At 48.7% G+C, this 21,806-nt stretch overlaps 1 protein-coding gene across 3 annotated transcripts; it reads right to left on the reverse strand.

Moving 5' to 3' along the window:
- Window positions 1–1,166: 1,166 nt before the first annotated feature.
- RCC1 (regulator of chromosome condensation 1) lies at window positions 1,167–20,247 on the reverse strand. 3 transcript variants are annotated; one of them, XM_081223735.1, is made up of 10 exons: window positions 20,176–20,247; window positions 8,207–8,288; window positions 6,544–6,731; window positions 6,184–6,363; window positions 5,250–5,346; window positions 5,019–5,141; window positions 4,136–4,291; window positions 3,771–3,890; window positions 3,271–3,423; window positions 1,167–2,329 (listed from the first exon to the last, which is right to left on the reverse strand). In XM_081223735.1, the coding sequence occupies exons 2-10, from the start codon at window positions 8,277–8,279 to the stop codon at window positions 2,154–2,156; spliced, it is 1,266 nt and encodes a 421-aa protein (XP_081079861.1). In that variant the 5' UTR covers window positions 8,280–8,288; window positions 20,176–20,247; the 3' UTR covers window positions 1,167–2,153. The 3 variants fall into 3 exon arrangements, with proteins under 3 accessions (XP_081079861.1, XP_081079862.1, XP_081079863.1); XM_081223736.1 differs by lacking the exon at window positions 20,176–20,247 and adding an exon at window positions 19,270–19,842; XM_081223737.1 differs by lacking the exon at window positions 20,176–20,247 and adding an exon at window positions 7,542–7,649.
- Between the last annotated feature and the right edge of the window lie 1,559 nt (window positions 20,248–21,806).

The following is a 21,806-nucleotide window of genomic DNA, read 5'->3' on the forward strand; positions in this document are numbered from 1 at the left end:
CCCACTTCACAAGGCGATCAAATGAGCTATTATTGTATGCAAAGTGCTCAGCACAATGCCTGGCCCCTTTAAGTCCCAATCCACAAGAGCTGTTATTAAGGATAGGGCACTTTCAACCAGCTATATTGTCAAAAGGGAAAACTTCAGTAAATCTTATCCAACTGGACTTTTTGGGGGGGAATGGGGGTGGGAAGAGCAGACACACAAGTGCTTCTTCACAAAGAAAATACTAAAATCAAAAGTGTGATTTTTTCCCTTCTAAGAAGTCAATTTCTAATCAGGATAGTACATGCATCAAAACTAAAAGTTCAAGGAAAAAAAACAATCACAGAATACATTTTAAGTTATTTTACATCATATTCATTTTTCCAAGAGTCACTGACATCGAAGAATCCTCCTGGTGCTAGTAAAACTTTCCTGCTGTAACATACAAACCTCCTATATCAGCACTGTTCACTGTAACTTTCTGCAGTTATGGAAATGTTCTACAAATTTCTGTATTTGCATAGCCCAGAACCACAGGCGCTAGACACTTCTGACTACTGAGGACTTGAAATGTGGCTAGTGCAACCGAGGAAGTTCATTTTACATTTTTACAAATTTAAATTAAATGTAAAGAGCCACATGTAGGTACTGACCACCATACTGGACAGGTCAGCTCTATATGATTTGGTTGCTCAAATGCCTGTGAAAAATCTACATCATTATGCATTAAGTTGTTACTGTGCAGTTAATCATGTTTAATCAGTTATACTAGCTTTTGAAATGATACAGTACATCATTAAACTTAGTATAAGTATTTCTAGAGATGTACTGTACTCAAAAATCTTGGTTTGGGATTAGGATATTAAAAGATCCATCCTATGTCTCACATAATATACAGTATAATTTTTTTAAAATCCAGTGACTCCTGAAACAAACATAAATATCTAACAAAAATCAACTTTTTTTTGATTTGTCTAGAACAGACACTGTTCCATACAAAAAAAACAACAACAACAACAAACCCCACCCCACCCCCAGCTGACTGGCACACACCAAGACCTCTTGACATCACTCAAGTCCTAGTCTTCACCAGGGCTACAGGCATGGGGTTACTCTGCCCATCCCAACACAGCAGGTGCTCCCTTAAAAAAGCAGGGAGCATGTAGAAAACAAGTGGCCTGTTTTATAAAACTCTAAATTTATTCAAAGTGTTAAAAGATTTCACTCTCCCCTCCAAAATACTTTACATTAAAAAAAAATCAATACTCTCTTCTATTTTTTCAGCCTCTGTACAAGCTACTGCTTCCCTTTCTGGGGACCAGTCTCTGCCCCTCCAACCCTCTTCCCCGCCCTCCCTTCACTCTCAATATTGCTGTAAGTTTGCTTATAAAGCCCTCCTTCCCCTCTCCCCGAGGTCCTGCCCAGCAGGCATAGCTTCCTTTCTGGATTTCAGGCCCTTGGCTGGCAGGTGAGGCAGGTTGGATGGGTGAGACTCGGCAGACAAGGCCTGACGGGCAGAATGCTTTGTGCTTCTGGGAGAAAGGCTGACTGGCTTTTTTCTTGATCAAGCTGGAGGATCACTGTTTTCCTTTTTGCCCCATGGGCACCTGTTCAGGGCCAAATATTTGGCTTGGGGTTGCCCATGGCTGGGTAGCCCTGCCCCTTCTCCAGTTTCCCCAGGCGTAGGTCCATGACAGCTGGGTCTCAGGACTGTACCATTTGTCTGTCTGTGGGTTGTGAAGGACAGGAAGAGTGGCACATGACTAGAGCAGGGCTTGACGGAGCCCCGACTTCTCAGAGTATGGGCACCAAACACACAGGGGAGGAAGTTTTGGTTTTTGATAGGCAAAACCAGGGTCAGCCAGGACCATGGGAAGTAGGGATGAGAGGGAAAGGTCTAACCACATAGCTGTGGGGTCAGCAATGTTCCTTCTGATTAAAACCCCCTCCCCTCTTCCATCTATCCCACCCTCATCCTGTAGGTCCCAGGATGATTCCGGAAAAGGAGGGGAAAAAAAGAGAAGGATTCTGTTCTGCTGATGGGAAAAAGGCAGGAGATGACAGGGTACTTGGAGCTGGAAGAGGCCTGCTGGAATATGTAGACATCATGGCTTCCTTGTTCCAGGAGGGAGGTGCAGGGGCCGGAAACCAGGCCCTCAGAGGCTTCATCAGCTCTGTTCCTTGTCCTTGACTAGTAAGACTGTGTGCTGGCCCCCGCTGGACACAGATAAGACCACACGGTTCTCCAACTGTTTGCCTGTCATCTCCACGGGGCTCCAGGCATCCTCCTCCTGTCCTGTGCCCAGCTGGTAGTTGGTGCCCATGCCCCAGGCAAAAACACAACCTACAAAGGACAGAAATACGGGCAGCTGTCTCCAGGATCCCAAGCCCCACCTTTCTGTAGTGTGAGAAGCCTGGCACATGAGGGTGGATTTTGGCCTTGGCCTGTGGCAGCCTGGCAATGTCCCAGTCTCTGGGCGTTCAGGGAAGCTGGGAGGAGGCAAGGAGATGATGGACAAAGAAGAGCTCTGTCAACCAGAGACCGCAGTCCTTACACATTGCCAAAAACTTCTCCCTGCTCCTAGGCGTGGCATTCAAGGCCCGACAATGACTGGCCATTCCCCAAACCCCTATATCACCTCCATTCCCAGGACCAGCTGCCTTTGAGACTGCTCTGGATACCCTCCTTTGCTTATCATAAAGGACTGAACCTTCACGGTGCAGCACAAGCCCCACTTCCTCAGGAACTCTTCCCAGATAATCCCAGGTCAAGCACCTCTGCCAGCCGGATTTCTCAAGGCCTCCATGGCTATTCCACTCAGGCTTTGGTGACCACTTGTCCACACCCTCCTCTGCTGTGCCTGCCAGGACCCCAACTACTAAGCCTTCTTTCTCTAATAAAATTCTAAGTACAACTCCCTGGGAAGCCGGCACCTACTTGGTTGTAAATAAAAAGGGTCACCGTGGTATAAAATGTAAAGAGAAGCCTGAGTTAGGAGTCTGGAGACATGGGTTCAAGTCCTACTGCTTGTCTGGGCCTCAGTGATATATCTCCTTTTGCTGTTTTTCTCCTCTACAGAACAAATCACCTCTATTAAAATAATGTGTTTACCCATTTTGTCATCAAAGCCAGAGCTTCTGACAATCAGGCCAAAAGCAACGTCATCACAGTGTTCTCCACGCCTCAGCGCCATCTGATGGCGGACATCAGAGCCTACTGGGCACTTCGGTAAGAACCACGACCCCCAGGCTCCAACCAGACCGACTATGGGCAGCCCCACTCACCATCCTTGGTCACAGCGTACCCCACAGAGGCCCCACAAGCCACCGAGGAGACGGCGGGCAGCCTGGAGATGAGGGTGGGTACGCTCTTCTCCTCAGCACCTTCCCCAAGGCCCAGCCGCCCATACTCAGCCCGGCCCAGGCTGTATGCTCTTCCTGTGGAGGAAGGAGAGAGACGAGGAGTAGCAGAGGGCATGCTCCGGGTAGGCCAGGTGAGCGCCTATATCTGTGGGAGCTGGTCCCCCATTCCCAGGGTGATGAGGTCTGAAGTGTCCTTTTCAGTTTTGGGGGAGGCCTGGGAGAAACCCCCCAGGCCCCCACTGAACTCACACGTGGAAAGAACAACAGGACGCTGGGGGACGGGGGCGACCCTCGTGGACCCACAGCCAGCCCAGTCCATGGAGCAGGCCCAGGTTCCGAGCACCGCCATCTCCTGAGTGTGGCCAGGCCTGTGCCCAGGGAACACTCCACCTCCAACCCAGAGATGGACCAGAAGGTCCTACCTTCCGAATCCATGCAGACTGTATGGTGCTGGCCACCAGAGAAGCCCACCCAGGACTTCGTGGAGTTCTTGAAGGATGTCAGGTTCTGAGGTACAAAGCAAGATTCTGTGCCTGGGGTTCCTGGGGGAAGAGGCCAGGACAGAGGCGTCAGGGGTGAGGGTGTCCAAGGAGCCGCCTTCTTCTTCCCCTCCCAGTGTGGCCCCCACCCCACACCAGGGTATTTATATTCTCATTTTACAGATGAGAAAACTGAGGCTCTGAGGGGTTAGGTGACCCCACCAAGGGTGCACAACGAATGAGGGGTGGAAGCAGGACTGGAGCCCAGGTCACTCTGGGCAACCCTGGATGATGGGCTTGGGACTCACCTAGTTGATGGTAGTTGGAGAGGCCAAAGCCATATACATGGCCCTCAGAGGAGATGGCAAAAGTGAAGTAGGCACCACAGAAGGCATCCTGGAATCTGACATGGCCCCGGCTTCCCCTGGATTTCAGCATCACACACTTGGGGACCAGGAGTCGTTCTGCAGGCAGAGAGCAGGCCAGGGTCAGTGGCAGACACACACGGCCTCTCCTCTCTGCCCCATCTGTTTCTCCTTCACTGCTAAAGCCCTCGCAGGGAGACTAGGCAGGGACTCTTGTCCCTATTATACAGAAGAGGAAACTGAGGCCAGGAGAGTCCAAGTGCCTCACTCAGACTCCCACAGCCATAGAGGTAACATTTACCTGGAACTTACCATGTGCCAGACAGTCTTTTTTTTTTTTTTTTTTTTTGCGGTACGCAGGCCTCTCACTGTTGTGGCCTCTCCCGTTGCGGAGCACAGAATCCGGACGCACAGGCTCAGCGGCCATGGCTCACGGGCCCAGCCGCTCCACGGCATGTGGGATCCTCCCGGACCGGGGCACGAACCCGTGTCCCCTGCATCGGCAGGCGGACTCTCAACCACTGTGCCACCAGGGAAGCCCCAGACAGTCTTTTATGTAAACTCATTTAACTTCACAACAAACCAGTGAGGTAGGCTTAAAGGTAGGTGGGTTTAGAGATGAGGAAACTATGTCCAGGGGCCTACAGCCAGTAGCTGGTAGAGCCACGATTCAAACCTGGGGTAGTCTGGTTCTAGAATCTGAGTCCTTAACTACCACCGCAGGTCCACCTGATGCAAGCCTGAAAACAGCGAATCCCTTCTGCCTCTGACCTTCACCGGGGGTGGCTTGCCAACTTGCCCCGCCAGAGGGACCTAAGCCACCTACCGAGGCCCTGCCGGCCACCACGATTAGCAAATAATTCAGGCACGCGGCCCAGTTGGCCCTGCTCCCCGCAGCCCAAAGTATAGAGGTCGCCATCAACTGTCAGCATCACCAAGTGGTCGTTTCCTGAGGGTGAGAGGAAGGCAAGGGATGCAGGGCTGTAAGGGCCGAGGCTGGGCCAGCCCCCCAAAAGTTTCTCCAACTCCTGCCCAGAGTGAGTACCTGCAGACTCACCTGAGGCCACCTTCACCACGGGCATACTCAGCTGCACCTGCACAGGCACCATGCTCTTTTTCATGGGCTCCAAGAGCCCGATCACACCATTATTGTCCTGGAAGGGAGGGGCGGAAGAGTTTTCAGCCAGTTCTTCCTGCCTCACATCAGCCAGATCCAGCTTTGCAGTCAGCCACAGAGCTGTCTGGTGCCAGATGGAGATGGAGAAGTGGGCAGGAGCCAGGCCACATAGTGCAATACTTACGAATGAAATCATACGTGGCCTGTGATTTGCATTAAAATAACAAAGGAGTTGGGGAACGGAAGGGAGTGAAGATGAAACAAGTTTGGTCATAAGCTGATAATTGTTGGGGCAAGCAGATAGAGTTCAATATAGTATTCTGATTACTTTTACATGTTTGAAATTATCAATAAAAAAATTTTAAATCAGCCCCAATGAGGAAACATCAGCCCCAATGAGGAAACATCAGATTCCTTTATTTATTTGACATTTCAAAATAAATCGAATACTAAAGTACCAAAACAATTTTAATGCTCTATCTGCTTTTTAAACCACACTCTCGTGTCCTGGAAGTTCTGAGATGTGCCCCCAAACCCCTGAGAAGTGTGGAAGAAGGCTGGGAAGGGGAGGGGGTAGGTTGAAGGCAGGGAGATGGGTCAGTAGGCTTCCTGGCTTAGCCTCAGCCCAAAGGCATCCTTGACCCACCCCTTTCCCAAGACGCACACATCATAACATCAGAGTCCAGGGAACAGCAGTGGTGTGGACAAGCCTGGATGAAGAAGCCAGAAACCTGGGTCTGGGCCCAAGCTCTGCCTAGGGCCTTGACTTCCCCACCAGTAAGTACAACAGGGGCATCGTGATGGGTTATCTTTGGGGCCCCACCAGTTAATTCTGCCCACCAGCCCCCATGCCATCTTCCAGACCCAGTCTTACCCGGAAGGAGCCCCAGAGGAAGACACGGCCATCCTCGGTGAGGGCCGCTGTGTGACTGTCTCCTGCTGACACCTGTATCACCTTCTCTTGCAGTTCCACTTTCCCAGGGACCATCTCTGAGCCCTCCACTGATGTGTCCCTTCCCAGGGCACCCTCATCATTGCAGCCGAAGGAGTAGACCTGTGCCCAGGATGCCCCCGTTAGTGCAAGGCCTGGCCTCTCAGTCCGTTCTTGTTTAGGCCAATCCCTGCTCGTCTAGCCAGCTCCATCTCCACAGAGTAATGCGTGTGGTTCAAAGCTCCTTCCCCAAGCCCCCTACTAACCCCAGGCCCTGTCCCATCCTGTGCCACCCGAACCTACCTGGCCACTTTTGCTTAGACACACAGTGTGCATGCCCCCAGCCTCAGCCTGCACGATGTCCTCTGGAATGGGCACCAGGGCTGGCTTCTTCCTCTCCATCACATTCTCGCCCAGCCCCAGCTGGCCCACGTCGCCCTGGCCCAGCGTCAGCACCAAACCCGGTTCTGTGTTATGGGACCTATGTGAGACTGAGGGGTGAAGAAGACAGCCCCTGAGTGTGTAGGATGACGGGAGAGAGGAGAGGTCACTGCACAGGCTCTGGGATCACACAGACCTGGGTTCAAGCCCCTGCCCTGCCACAGACCATTAGTCTGACCTCTCCAAGCCTAAGTTTCCTCATCTGTGAAACGAGGATAACAAAAGTACTTATCTCATAGGGTTTTTGTGCAGATTAAAGACTGAGCACATTATTAATGTGAGTGGAAGGAAATGGAAACGAGATACTCAATATCGGCAAATGAATCTTGGTGGAGAGGGTTAAAGAACAGTGGGGACACAAGCTAGTTTTCCTGATAGGCTGTTCTTGGTCGGGAACCATACTAACAGGGCATAATAACGTCTACCCCTTTACCGACTGCCTACTAGTGTTAGACTGCTTTGCAGCCCCTCACATTATGCTACAGACCTTCCATTCTTAGGATCCCACTTTACAGAAAAGGGAACAGAGGCTCAGAGAAGGTCGTAGAATAATTAGTAGAGTTTGCAGTTCATCCGCAAGCTGTGACTTAACCCCGGGACATAGGTACACTGACCCGCACTCCGCTCCTACGTGGGAGCGGACAGGCAGCTGAAAAGGACGGGGTAGCTGTTAAGAGCCCGCACAGGCTTTTGCAGAGACGAACACGCCAACCAGTGTGCGGCACAGGGCCATCTGCTGGCCAATGGCGACCGCCCGCGGCCCCGGACAGCCAATGGCGTCCAGCCCCTCCCTCTGGGGGTGTGGCCAGGCTGCCAGGACTGCTGCGGCTGCGCAGAGAGTGCGCTGGGCAAGCAGCCACCTGGTCGGGCTTTCTGGTCAGGAGGGCTCGGTCCGCAGGCACCTCGGCAGGAGCGGGCGCCTGGAACGCGGCGGGAGGCAACGGCCCTCACTGCCTGGTTACGAGGGGCTGCAAAAGACAGACAGTGTCTTGAGTGTGGGTCCATATCCCCCCTCCCAGATTGGGGGTGGCTCTCTCTCCTCCCTGACTCCCTCCAGGGTCCCAGGAGAGAGGAGACCACAGCCACCTCCCTCCAGTGCTACCAGGACATGATCTCATTTTCCTCACGACGGCCCAGTGAGGTTGCCCATTTTATGAATGGGGTAGTAGTCCAAGCTCCAGTGAGGTTAGTGATTTGCCCAAAGCTATATGTAGCTAGAAAGTGGCAGAGCCAGGACTTGACCCAGTCTGGAGGTCAATGGTCTTAACCATGATGCATCACTGCCTGGGGCAAAGCCCTAGGGTCTAGCTTTTTGCCAGTATCTGAGTGCTTTTAGGCAAGTCTCTGCCCCTTTATGGTTCCCAGAGGGTGGGATTCAGTGAGCTACAGGAGACTCTCCAGCTGGGTGGAGTTCCTGGACTTCCAGGCCCCTCAGCTTCAAATCTCACGGAGAAAGGAGCCCAGTTCCAGATTCTGGGGCGCCAAGAGGCCACCCACACTGAAATAGAGGCCAAGGCCAACTTACCCTTCACCTTCTTGCTTTTGGGGAGGGCATCTTCGGGGGGTGACCTTCTCTTAGTTATACGCTTGGGTGGCATCTTCCTGTCCTGAAAAACCCAGGCAAATACTCCATGTCAGAAATGGCAATCATTTTTCTGCTCTAATTAGGCAATATTCATCAAAAACCCTAAAAAAAGTGAGAAGAAATGCCCAGCAATTCCACTTCTCAGAATTTATCTGAGAAGAACCAAATAATAAATACACCCTAAGATTAAGATCCACAAATATTCTCTACTGTATTCTTCATAACATTAAAAAAACAACAAAAAATGGAGCAACCTATACACTGAGGAGTAGGGGACTGGCTAGATAATATGTGGTATATTGATGATAAAACAGGACAAAGCCATCAAAAGTGATGCTTTCAGAGATTCATTTACTGAATCATTGCCAAGTAATATAAACAGATTGAAAAACAGCCCATCATCCTATTTGTGGAAAAGAAAAAGCATACACATATGAAAATTTGTGGAAGGAAATACATTCAATATTGATAATGGTAACCTCTGGAAAATGGGATTATGGACAACTTTTACTTCTTTCTTTGTACTTTACCTATATTATTGAAGCTACAAGAAACATTACATGTATTTTTAAAATTTTATTATAAAACATTGAAGGACATTAAGTGAAGTATCCCTCACAACTCCTCCCAACCCCGACATAACCACTAGTAACTTTGGTTGTACATTACTGTCATAATCAGACCACACACACACAAAGCTGTTCTCATTAAATAAAAGCAAACCAAACCATCTGTGCCCTTTGATCCAAAATGCCACCACTCCTGGGAGGAAGCTGGCTTTCCTCTAAGCAGTCCAACAAGAGATAAACACTGTATACACACTCACACAAACAGACGGTGTTACAAAAGGGGGAAAGGAAATCACCTACGGGTGACAAGAAGGGCTGCTGCACCTAGCACGATCCTGGGCAGCTGAAAGCCTCAGCCCTGAGCCCCTCACTCCTTAAACTAACTGCTGCTGCCTTGCCTCCTCAAGACCTCTGAGAACAGACTTTCTCCGCGTCTGTCTCAATTCCAATCCAGCCCAAATTGTGTCGAAAGCCTTTTTCCCCCACATAAACAGCTTTGGAAATAAATCTTTATTGAGCCCTGGTCTTTAAGGTTATGAAAGACAGTTCAGTTGTCTAAGCCTTAGGCTCCCAAACTCTAACAAGGGCAATTTGCAGCTACCCAGATGCAAAAGTGGTAGAGCAAGTGGTGGTTAAGAGGAGCCAGAATATGTGCTCAGCTGTTTTCTAGCTGTTTGACCTTGGACATTAAATAACAAAGTTATTTACTCTCTTCATGATTCAGTTTCCTCCTCAGTAAAATGGGGATAATAATAGTACCCACACCCTGTTGTGACGTGTATGACTAATTTGAGCTAATACTGTAAAAGTAATAACACAGTAAGTGCTCAATAAATCAATGCTGGTGTTATAACATCTAGGGTCTGTCCCAGGTGATGCTCAGGCACAGCTCTAATCTAATCTAACCCACCTCTCCTCCATTCTACAGAAAAGGGATGGAGACTCTACCCAAGGCTACAAATGGAAAGAGAACTCCAAGAGCCCTTCTCAGGCTCCTCTGTGGGCCTGAACAGCACCCCATTCTTCCTCCCTCCCCCGCTTCCTTCCTTCCAGCAGGTCCTAGAGCCTCAGCCTCTCCAGCTCTCCATTCCATGGTATATGAACACAAGGTGAGTGGCCTGGAATTTCCAGGCCATTTCTGCTGACTATCCTGGGGGAAAAGAACAAAGTACCGAAGATGACGAAATAGCTAAAGGCCTACAATCCGCCAAGGCTGTGTAGGTTGAGCTTCTGCAGGTTGAGCTTCTACAGGTTGTGACTGGCCCAGTTTTGACTCTGTTGAAGCATTTCTGTGTTTCACCCAACTTCTATTCACCCAGGGTTGAACTCCTCCCCTCCAAGCAGCCTCTTTGAAACCCCTTTTCCCACACTAGAAATGCACATTCCTTAGGATAAAGGGAATTAGATTCATCTGCCAGAGCTGTGGTTTGTTCAACCCTGCTTCTGTGACCATGGTTGACCTCCTGGCAGCTTTTTTTTTTAATAATTTATTTATTTTATTTATTTACTTTTGTCTGTGTTGGGTCTTCGTTGCTGCACGCAGGCTTTCTCTAGTTGCGGTGAGTGGGGGCTACTCTTTGTTGCGGTGCGCGGGCTTCTCAGTGCGGTGGCTTCTCTTCTTGCAGAGCACGGGCTCTAGGCGCACGGGCTTCAGTAGTGTGGCACGCGGGCTTAGTTGCTCCGCGGCATGTGGGATCTTCCCAGACCAGGGTTCGAACCCGTGTCCCCTGCATTGGCAGGCAGATTCTTAACCACTGCGCCACCAGGGAAGTCCCTCTCTGGCAGCTTAAACCTCTCTGAGCTGTACCCTCATCTGTAAAAAGGGATGCAATGACCACTTCCAGGGCTGTTGTCGAGACTGAATGAAGCACTTCCCTGGTGGCGCAGTGGTTAAGAATCCGCCTGCCAATGCAGGGGACACGGGTTTAATCCCTGGTCCGGGAAGATCCCACATGCCGCGGAGCAACTAAGCCCGTGCACCACAACTACTGAGCCTGTGCTCTAAAGCCTGCTAGCCGCAGCTACTGAGCCCACGTGCCACAACTACTGAAGCCCATGTGCTTAGAGCCCGTGCTCCGCAACAAGAGAAGCCACCGCAATGAAAAGCCTGCGCACCGCAACAAAAACTAACCCCCGCTCACCGCAATCAGAGAAAGCCCGCGCCCAGCAACAAAGACCCAGCACAGCCAAAAAAAAAAAAAAAAAAAAAAAAGACTGAATGAAATGTTTGTAAAGGACTTTGGAGTGCCAAGCACACAGTAAGTACTCAATACGTGGCAGCATGTACTCATTCATTCCATGAATGCCTATTACCACTGCCAGGTGTAGCAAGGAAAAAGGAAACTAACCCTCTCCCTGTTCTCGTGGAGCTTAATTCTAGTGGGAAAGACACACACACACACATACACACACACACAGAGTATTATTACAGATGGTGTTGTGTGAAGGATAGGCAAGGCACAACAAAGTAAACGTACTTAACGCCACTGAACTATATACAATTAAAAATGGTTAAAATGGTCAATTTTATGTTATGGGTATTTTACCACAGTAAAAAAAAAGAGAGAGAGAAAAACTGGGACGGGGGAGGAGATATAGGTCAGATAGGTAACATTTGGGCTAAGGCTTGAAATACTAGCAAGAGAAAGCTAGCAGGGGAAGACCCGGACAAAAGCATGTGATGTGCTCAGGAACCTGGAGAGGCCAGCAGGGCTGTAGGTGGACAGCGATGGATCACATGGCACAAGGGGAGCAGGCGCTGGATCATACAAGGCCTAGTAGGGAAAACAGAAGAGTTTTAAGAAAAATGTCTTCTTAACGATTGTTCTGGCTACTGTAGAGAAAATGCAATGGTTTGGAAGAGGAGGAGATTGCAGGCATCCAAATGAGAGAAGTCAGTGACTTGATTTGGTCTGAGGCAAGAGAGAAAAGTAGACAAAACAGATCAATTTAGGAGACAGGCTTGCTTTGCTGGCGGATTAGATGTGGGGAATGAGGGTGAGGGAGGAACCCAGAATGACTTTTTCATCCTAAAAAACCCAGCCTCCCCGATCGCCCATGAACTTGGCCAAACACAAGCACCCCCAGGCTTTGGCTTAAGTGAATAAGTAGATGGTCGACTTCCAGTTACTGAGAACACTGGGGGACAAACAGGAGAGGAGAGACTGAGAGGTCCGCCTCACCAGGCATTTTTGTTAAGTCCGAAGTGCGTGGGAGCCGACCAAAAGGGATGTTAAGTAGCAGCGCTGGATGGGTTAAGGAGTGTGGGACGTAACAGGTATCCACTGTTTCTTGTACCCCTGGCCAGGGTGCCAGCCAGTTCACTGTGTCCAGGGCCCTGTCCCGCCAAGGGCATGTTTCCCGTCAGTTCGTCAGAATGACCCGCAGCAGTTAGCTGTGCTGGGGAGGGAGACTGTGTAGTAGCATGGAAAAGTACTTACAACCAGAAGTGAAAAAAAGGGAACAGAATAATATCAGCACATTGGTGCTGATGTTGGGTTGACCTGTGGGCAAGGCCTGGAGTGGAGAAAAATAAAGGCTATATGAGGTATTTGGTGTCATGGGTCATTAACCGAAAAAAAAAAGTGTTAGTGTGGGTTGGAACAGACCCAGGCAATATCTCCTTAGCCACCTGTGTTTGGGGCTAATATTCTGGGGCATCTCACTGCAAGCTAACCACACTGATCCCACTTTACAGACGAGGAAACTGAGGCTCAAAAAGGTAAAGTGTCTTACCCAAGACTGGACGAGGAAATCAAGATCTGTACCAAGTACCAGGTCACTCAGACCCCAGAGCTGGTGCCCCTACCTACTTCCTCCCCACACTCCCCAGTCCCTCAGCCTGTCTGAGAACTCTCCCTCATACTCTCTCCCCTAGAAAAGAAAGCAGCTTGTCTCTCATCTCCCTACTGCCCACCCCCATCCCCATCCCGCTCTACAAGCCATTCATGATCTTTTTAAACCTCAAACCTGAAACAAGCTGCTTCCTTGCTCAGACTCCTCAGTGGCTCCCTCTGCCCACATTTCTCAGCCTGGTACTAAAGACCTCCAGGGTCTGATACTAACACGACTTCTGGCCTCCTGCCTTATGTGTCACATCGTCCCTTCTCTTCTCACACAATCTTAGACTGCCTACTATTCTCTCCATGCCATGTGCATCTCTGTACCATCCCATCCCTATCCTACTAGAAGAAGTTCTACTCAAAGTCACTTCCATTGGTAAGCCACCTCTGATCCCTCTCTCAATCCTAAAGGAATCATTCTCGCGGAGAAATTAGGACAGACTTTTAGATCATGATTATTTAAAGTTACCTGTCTATCCACCATATCAATCTGCTCCTTAAAATGAGTCTCTCTGGGACACTGGCCACGCCTACTTTCTATGTGCCAACAACCTTTAACTTCTCACAACAAGCTGAAGAAGGCACTGTCACTCCTATTTCACAGTTGAGGGAACTGAGGCTCAGAGAAGTCAATTTACTTGCTTAAGTTCATACCATCAGAAAGGAGAGCCAGGAATAGAATCCAGGTATATCTGATAATTAAAAACAAAAACAAAACAAGAATGGTTGGCTAAAGGCAGGCCATGATCCAGGCAGGGGTCGAGGCAGCCTGGACAGGCCTCCCCAGGACCCCCTATGAGCCTGGCCAAAGGCAAGGAGCAGAGGGCAGCAGCCTGCTGAGGGGGACAGGATAGTGAGAGCAGAGAGCAGCTCGGAGGCAGCTAGGGCCTGGGAGGGTGGGCCACGTGGGTGACAAATCTGCTGAAAGATGTATGGAAGGACAGCGGGTACAACTCCATGCTGCGGTGGAGAGAGCACTGGCTTTCAAGTCCAAAAGACCTGAGTTCCCTTTGAGCCTGACAGTCTTCATCTCTCAAACAGAGGACTCCAGGCACTGCAGGGTGCTGCTGTGAGCAATCCCCGAGGCAGGGCGGAAGATAAGAGGGTACCTTCTAAAAGGTGGAGCCCTGTACCCATGACCCACCTGCATATCCTCTACTGTACACATCAGTCCTTTGACAGACTCCCTCTCTAACTGCTCTGGGTGTGTTTTCTTAGCCAGACACTGAGTGCCTGGGCTAGGAATAAGTAACAGTCTTTTGTCCCTACCCTGCACTCCCCAACAGACAAACACAGCTTCCATCTTCAAGGAGTTTACAGTCTGGGAGAAGAGTGAGATACAATCCAATAAGTCAGATACAGAGACAACTTCCACCAATAGGCACCTAAAGTGTGCCAGCCTCTCCTAGAACGTTCACACCTGCCCTTGGAGGTGTGATCATCCTGGCTCTACAGATAAGAAAGTAGAGGCTCAGGGGAAGGTGCTCCAGGCCACACAGAGGTGGGATGACAGCCCAGGTCTCCCGACCACTCCCCACTAGGATGAGAGCATCCCCCCTCCCCACTTCTCTCTGGGCCTCAGTTTCCTCATTTGGTGAATGAGGGCACAGCAGACTAGACAGTCTACCACGGCCGTGGTGTTCCTGCAGTGACCTGCTGTGACCTCATCTCTGCAAAGGGAGACAGAGCCCTCTCTGACCACAGCAGCTGTCTCCACCCACCCCAACATCAGGAGGCAGACACTTGCCCACCAGACGCAACGGCTAAAGAATCTCTTTGTGAGAAAAGTCCCCAGGAGGGATGGAAAAAGATTCCATGCAAATGGAAATCAAATAAAGATGGAGCAGCAATACTCATATCAGATAAAATAGACTTTAAAATAAAGAATGTTACAAGAGACAAGGAAGGACACTACATAATGATCAAGGGATCAATCCCAGAAGAAGATATAACAATTATAAATATATATGCACTCAACATAGGAGCACCTCAATACATAAGGCAACTGCTAAGAGCTATAAAAAAGGAAATCGACAGTAACACAATAATAGTTGGGGGCTTCTCTGGTGGCGCAGTGGTTGAGAGTCTGCTTGCCGATGCAGGGGACACGGGTTCGTGCCTGGGTCCGGAAAGATCCCATGTGCCGCAGAGCAGCTGGGGCCGTGAGCCATGGCCACTGAGCCTGCACGTCCGGAGCCTGTACTCCGCAATGGGAGAGGCCACAGCAGAGAAAGGCCCGTGTACCACAAAAGAAAAAAAAAAAAAAAAAAAAAAAGTTGGGGACTTTAACGCCTCACACCAATGGACAGATCATCCAAACAGGGAAACACAAGCTTTAAATGAAACAATAGATGAGATAGATTTAATTGATATTTATAGGATATTCCATCCAAAAACAGCAGATTACACTTTCTTCTCAAGTGCACATGGAACATTCTTCAGGATAGATCACATCTTGCATCACAAATCAAGCCTCAGTAAATTTAAGAAAATTGAAATCATATCAAGGATCTTTTCCGACCACAATGCTATGAGATTAGAAATCAATTACAGGGAAAAAAAAACGTAAAAAACACAAACACATGGAGGCTAAACAATACATTACTAAATAACCAAAAGATCACTGAAGAAATCAAAGAGGAAATCAAAAAATATCGAGAGACAAATTACAATGAAAACACGATGATCCAAAACCAATGGGATGCAGCAAAAGCAGTTCTAAGAGGGAAGTTTATAGCAATACAAGCCTACCTCAAGAAACAAGAAACATCTCAAATGAACAATCTAACCTTACAGCTAAAGGAACTAGAGAAAGAAGAATAAACAAAACCCAAAGTTAGTAGAAGGAAAGAAATCATAAAAATCAGAGCAGAAATAAATGAAATAGAAACAAAGAAAACAACAGCAAAATGAATAAAACTAAAGGCTGGTTCATTGAGAAGATAAACAAAATTGATAAACCTTTAGCCAGATTCATCAAGAAAAACAGGGAGAGGACTCAAATCCATAAAATTAGAAATGAAAAAGGAGAAGTTACAACAGACACTGCAGAAATACAAAGCATCCTAAGAGACTACTACAAGCAACTCTATGCCAATAAAATGGACAACCTGGAAGAAATGGACAAATTCTTAGAAAGGTATAACTTTCCAAGACTGAACCAGGAAGAAATAGAAAATATGAACAGACCAATCACAAATAATGAAATTGAAACTGTGATTAAAAATCTTCCAACAAACAGAAGTCCAGGACCAGATGGCTTCACAGGTGAATTCTATCAAACATTTAGAGAAGAGCTTAACACCCATCCTTCTCAAACTCTTGCAAAAAACTGCAGAGGAAGGAACACTCCCAAACTCATTCTATGAGGCCACCATCACCCTGATCCCAAAACCAGACAAAGATACTACAAAAAAAGAAAATTACAGACCAATATCACTGATGAGTATAGATGCAAAAATCCTCAACAAAATACTAGCAAACAGAATCCAACAACACATCAAAAGGCTCATACACCATGATCAAGTGGGATTTATCCCAGGGATGCAAGGATTCTTCAGTATACACAAATCAATCAATGTGTTACACCATATTAACAAATTGAAGAAGAAAAACCATATAATCATCTCAATAGATGCAGAAAAAGCGTCTGACAAAATTCAACTCCAATTTATGATAAAAACTCTCCAGAAAGTGGGCATGGGGGAACCTACCTCAACATAATAAAGGCCATATACGACAAACCCACAGCAAATATCATTCTCAATGGTGAAAAACTGAAAGCATTTCCTCTAAGATCAGGAACAAGACAAGGATGTCCATTCTCACCACTATTATTCAACATCGTTTCGGAAGTCCCAGCCACGGCAATCAGAGAAGAAAAAGAAATAAAAGGAATACAAATTGGAAAAGAAGTCAAACTGTCACTGTCTGCAGATGACATGATACTATACATAGAGAATCCTAAAGATGCCACCAGAAAACTACTAGAGCTAATCAATGAATTTGTAAAGTTGCAGGATACAAAATTAATGTACAGAAATCTCTTGCATTCCTATATACTAACAACAAAAGATCAGAAAGAGAAATTAAGGAAACAATCCCATTCACCACTGCAACAAAAAGAATAAAGTACCTAGGAATAAACCTACCTAAGGAGGTAAAAGACCTGTACTCAGAAAACTATAAGACACTGATGAAAGAAATCAAAGATGACACAAACAGATGGAAAGATATACCAGGTTCTTGGATTGGAAGAATCAATATTGTGAAAATGACTATACTATCCAAAGCAATCTACAGATTCAATGCAATCCCTATCAAATTACCAGTGGCATTTTTTACAGAACTAGAACAAAAAATCTTAAAATTTGTATGGAGACACAAAAGACCCCGAATAGCCCAAGCAGTCTTGAGGGAAAAAAAACGGAGCTGGAGGAATCAGACTCCCCGACTTCAGACTATACCACAAAGCTACAGTAATCAAGACAATATGGTACTGGCACAAAAACAGAAATATAGATCAATGGAACAGAATAGAAAGCCCAGAGATAAACCCACGCACCTATGGTCAACTAATCTATGACAAAGGAGGCAAGGATATACAATGGAGAAAAGACAATCTCTTCAATAAGTGGTGCTGGGAAAATTGGACAGCTACATGTAAAAGAATGAAATTAGAACACTCCCTAACATCATACACAAAAATAAGCTCAAAATGGATTAGAGACCTAAACATAAGACTGGACATTATAAAACTCTTAGAGGAAAACATAGGAAGAACACTCTTTGACATAAATCACAGCAAGATCATTTTTGATCCACCTCCTAGAGTTATGGAAATAGAAACAAAAATAAACAAATGGGACCTAATGAAACTTAAAAGCTTTTGCAAAGCAAACTACAAACAAGACGAAAAGACAACCCTCAGAATGGGAGAAAATATTTGCAAACAAATCAACGGACAAAGGATTAATCTCCAAAATATATAAACAGCTCATGCACCTCAATGTTAAAAAAAACAAACAACCCACCAAAAAATGGGCAGAAGACCTAAATAGACATTTCTCCAAAGAAGACATACAGATGGCCAAGAAGAACATGACAAGCTGCTCAACATCACTAATTATTAGAGAAATGCAAATCAAAACTACAATGAGGTATCACCTCACACCAGTTAAAATGAGCATCATAAGAAAATCTACAAACAACAAATGCTGGAGAGGGTGTGGAGAAAAGGCAACCCTCTTGCACTGTTGGTTGGAATGTAAATTGATACAGCCACTATGGAGAACAGTATGGAGGTGCCTTAAAAAACTAAACACAGAATTACCATATGACTCAGCAATCCCACTACTGGGCATATACCCAGAGGAAACCATAATTCAGAAAGACACATGCACCCCAATGTTCACTGCAGCACTATTTACAATAGCCAAGTCATGGAAGCAACCTAAATGCCCATCGACAGATGAATGGATAAAGATGTGGTACATATACACAATGGAATATTACTCAGCCATAAAAAGGAAGGAAATTGGGTCATTTGTAGACACATGGATGGATCTAGAGACTGTCATACAGAGTGAAGTAAGTCAGAAAGAGAAAAACAAGTATCAGATATTAACGCCTATATGTGGAACCTAGAAAAATGGTACAGATGAACCGGTTTGCAGGGCAGAAATAGAGACACAGATGTAGAGAACAAACGTATGGACACCAAGGGGGGAAAGTGGTGGGGGGAGTGGTGGGGGGGGATGAATTGGGAGATTGGGATTGACATGTATACGCTAATATGTATAAAATACAGAACTAATAAGACCCTGCTGTATAACAAAATAAATAAAATACAATTAAAAAAAAAAGGCCCCAGGAGGGAAGGGAGGAGAGAGGCTCATCTGTCGACAAATATTTGCTGAGCTCCTGCCTCGTGTCAGGCACAGAGCTGGTAGACTTCATCCAGGAACTCCTTACTGGGGGATCCCCCTTACATAGGGAGCTGAGCCTCGGCTTAAGTGCATTCATCTTTCCCAGGGGAAAGGGGCCACATCTTCCACCAGATGTTACAACCACAGCTTTATGGAAATAATAGGATATTAGTAATCCTCGCCACAAGCCTCTTATCTTCACCTTACAGGTAAGGGAAACAAGGCCCATGGGGATTGGGTGGGTGGCCCAAGGGTACCCAACTAGGAAGTTGCCGAGCTGAACACTATTCCTGCTCTTGGGATGTTTTCGCAACAGGAGCATGTAGAACTCCTAGTTCATCTTTCCAGACTCCATTCTGATGCCCTTCTTGGGTGAAACCATCGCTGCCTTCTCCACCCCACCCAGTGTTCCTTGGTCTGGCACTCCAGACCTTTTGAGACCCAGCCCGTGCAGGAATATCTTGCTCTTCCCCGACTTGCACCCTGTGCTCCAATCAAACACCGTGGTACCCCTGATGACAACACTCAACTACACCTTCATGCTTTTGCATGTGCTGTGTTCCCTGCCTGGATCACCCTAACCCCGCCCACCCTCAGTCTGCCTGGATAACTCCATTGTTCCTTCAAAACCCGGGCCAAGAGTAACCTCGGCTGGAAAGCCATACCTAACCCTCCTGCGCAGGCTTGGGTGAACCTCCGAGTTCCCCTCCACACTCCGTAGACTCAGCTTCTGCCGGGGCACCCAAGTCACACTTGGTTGGAGCACCTCTGTTAATATCCGCCAGCAGCAGCGCCCCGGCTCCACGGGCACACTTCGGGGATCGCCCCGTACCGTAAATGTGGCCCTACATGGGCCTCCCCAGGGAGACCGCGAGCTCCGTCAAGGCCACACGGGGCCCTCTCACCATGTTCCCCAGCCCTGCTCGCGCGGCACGGAGTAGACAGCCAGTAAATAATCTGTTGACAGATGAGTTGGTGCGGAGTTCCCGGCACACCTCTCCAACCGGTCAACAGTCGTCGTGACGGTGCCTGTTGACGCTGAGATCTCGCTCTCTGCGTAAACCCTCAGCAGCCTACCCTCCTAAAAGCAGACCCTCGCCGGGCAGGGTTCCGCCCCACTCTGCAAACCGCATTCTCCAAACCAGTGCTGGACTTAATCACTTTCCCGCTCCGGAAACGCGGCCCCGCCAGGGCTGCCGCCCCGGCCCGGTAGGCGCGCTGGTCGGCACACCGCTGGCGGCGAGGTCACCGCGGCCGCGCGCACCGTGGCCGGCCGCGCTCGGGCCGTTTGAATCTCCCGCCCCCGCGGGCGGCGCGGGCCAGGCGTGCGAGGCGCGGCTGCAGAGGGGCCGCGCGGCCCTCGCTCGGGCGAGGCGGGGCCCGGCAGGCTCCGGGGGGCCCCGCGGGGCCGGAGACTCGCGCGCCCGCACCTCTCAGCCACTCGGCTTCACGTGGGGCCGGCGCCGCGCGACACGGGCGCGCGCAGGCAACGGCCCCGACCCGCCGCCGACCGCCGGTGCCCGCGCGCCGCCCTCCGCCCCGACCCTCCGCGCGTGACGGGCGCGACCTACCTCGCTGCAGGTCGGCCACAAGGAACTCCTCCGCTCCCCGGCCCGGCCGCGAACTGCCCCAGAGCATGCGCTCTACAGGCCTCCGGCCCCGACCCCGGGCCAGAAAAGAAAACAAAGAGCCCGGCGGCCCCTGGCGGCCGCCCCGGGAAGTGCAAGTGGCGCGCTCTGGCTAAGGCGCTCCTAACCAGGCTCTCTCCGCCCTGGCAAGGGTACAGTGGGTGTGTATTTTGAAGACCCCAAATTGGGACAAGAGGACTGACAACCAGAAAGACTACTTGAAATCAAGGTTTGTTTGGGAGAATCTGGTGTGGAAGGGACTGTACGGACAAAAGAGATTCGGATCCTCCCTGCTCTCAAGAGGCTCTCCATCAGAGAAAGATGAGAAATCAGACTATCAGCAACTACTCAAGGCTGTGACAACGGTACGCACAAGGTTATCTGGCTCAGCCGGGGCTTAACAAAGGCTTTCCAGGTTAAGCCTAAGAGGGCAGGGCATCCTAGGAGAAGCATCCCGTGCACTGACAGGGAGCGATGGGAGCCTGTGGTGTTTGTGGGAAACTGCCAAGGTCTGACTGGGGCAGAGGGTGCCATGCGGAGGAACTGGAGAGGGAGAGACAGATCATGGATTCAGGGTCTTGTCTAAGGAGGCAGCCTCTTCCCTGGGGAAATGGGGAACTATGGAACGGACTTAAGCACGTGAGTGACAGGAGCAGATTTTTGTTTTAGAACAAAATGGAGAATGCAGAGAATGGACTTGGGGGAAGGGGAAACCAAGAGTGGGGGAAGGAGGCCAGATAAAAAAGATGAGGCTGTGAACTGAGGTTGGGAGCTAGTGATGGAAAACAGGCGCCAAGCTGACTACCCTGTCTTGTTAACACACTCCTTCTTCAGGACAGGATACAAACAGTTCTTTAGGATTTCAAGTTCCCTGTGGTGACCTTTCAGGCCTTTTGATTGTGTCTGGGGGTTTCCCAGGTCAAAGGCGTGGCCTCTGCAGAAGGATATTTTCTCCATTTCATGTTGATTCTGACTCTGAAGGTCATTCTATCATACCTGAACTCTAGATAGACACTTTTTTTTTTTTTTTTTTTTTTTGCGGTACGCGGGTCTCTCACTGTTGTGGCCTCTCTCGTTGCGGAGCACAGGCTCCGGACGCGCAGGCTCAGTGGCCATGGCTCAGGGGCCCAGCCGCTCTGCAGCATGTGGGATCTTCCCGGACCGGGGCACGAACCCGTGTCCCCTGCATCGGCAGGCAGACTCTCAACCACTGCGCCACGAGGGAAGCCCTAGATAGGCACTTTTGATGAGTTTACCAACTGAGTTTCTTCTACACAAAGCCCACCCCAAAGCACTCCCCATCTTTAAGGTTTCTCACCTCCTCAAGTTTACTGTTGCCTCCATCAGGGACTCCATCTTTTGGATGTTACACTGTGAAATTCCTCCAAGTTTTAACCCTGGGATCTCTGATCTGTCCCTGCTGTCTTCCTCCAAGATCTTACTCATTCATATGGCTTGATGTAATTATAACTATCATCACGTATTTTGTAAAACCTCTTACTTCAACTACAGAAACACATCCGTCCATTACTTCATTGGTTCCTCACAAAACCCTCGACAGATGGAAAATGAAA

This window comes from Mesoplodon bidens (genome assembly GCF_964165515.1).
Source record: "Mesoplodon bidens genome assembly, chromosome: 2".
NCBI classification, from domain to species: domain Eukaryota; kingdom Metazoa; phylum Chordata; class Mammalia; order Artiodactyla; family Ziphiidae; genus Mesoplodon; species Mesoplodon bidens.

Coding starts and splice junctions, on each gene's coding strand:
- RCC1 (XM_081223737.1), bottom strand. CDS start 8,279: ATGCCACCCAAGCGTATAACTAAGAGAAGGTCACCCCCCGAAGATGCC. Junction 3,891..4,135: donor CTCCAACTACCATCAACTAG/GTGAGTCCCAAG, acceptor CTCTTCCCCCAG/GAACCCCAGGCACAGAATCT. Junction 2,330..3,270: donor GTACGCTGTGACCAAGGATG/GTGAGTGGGGCT, acceptor TGTCCTTTGTAG/GTTGTGTTTTTGCCTGGGGC.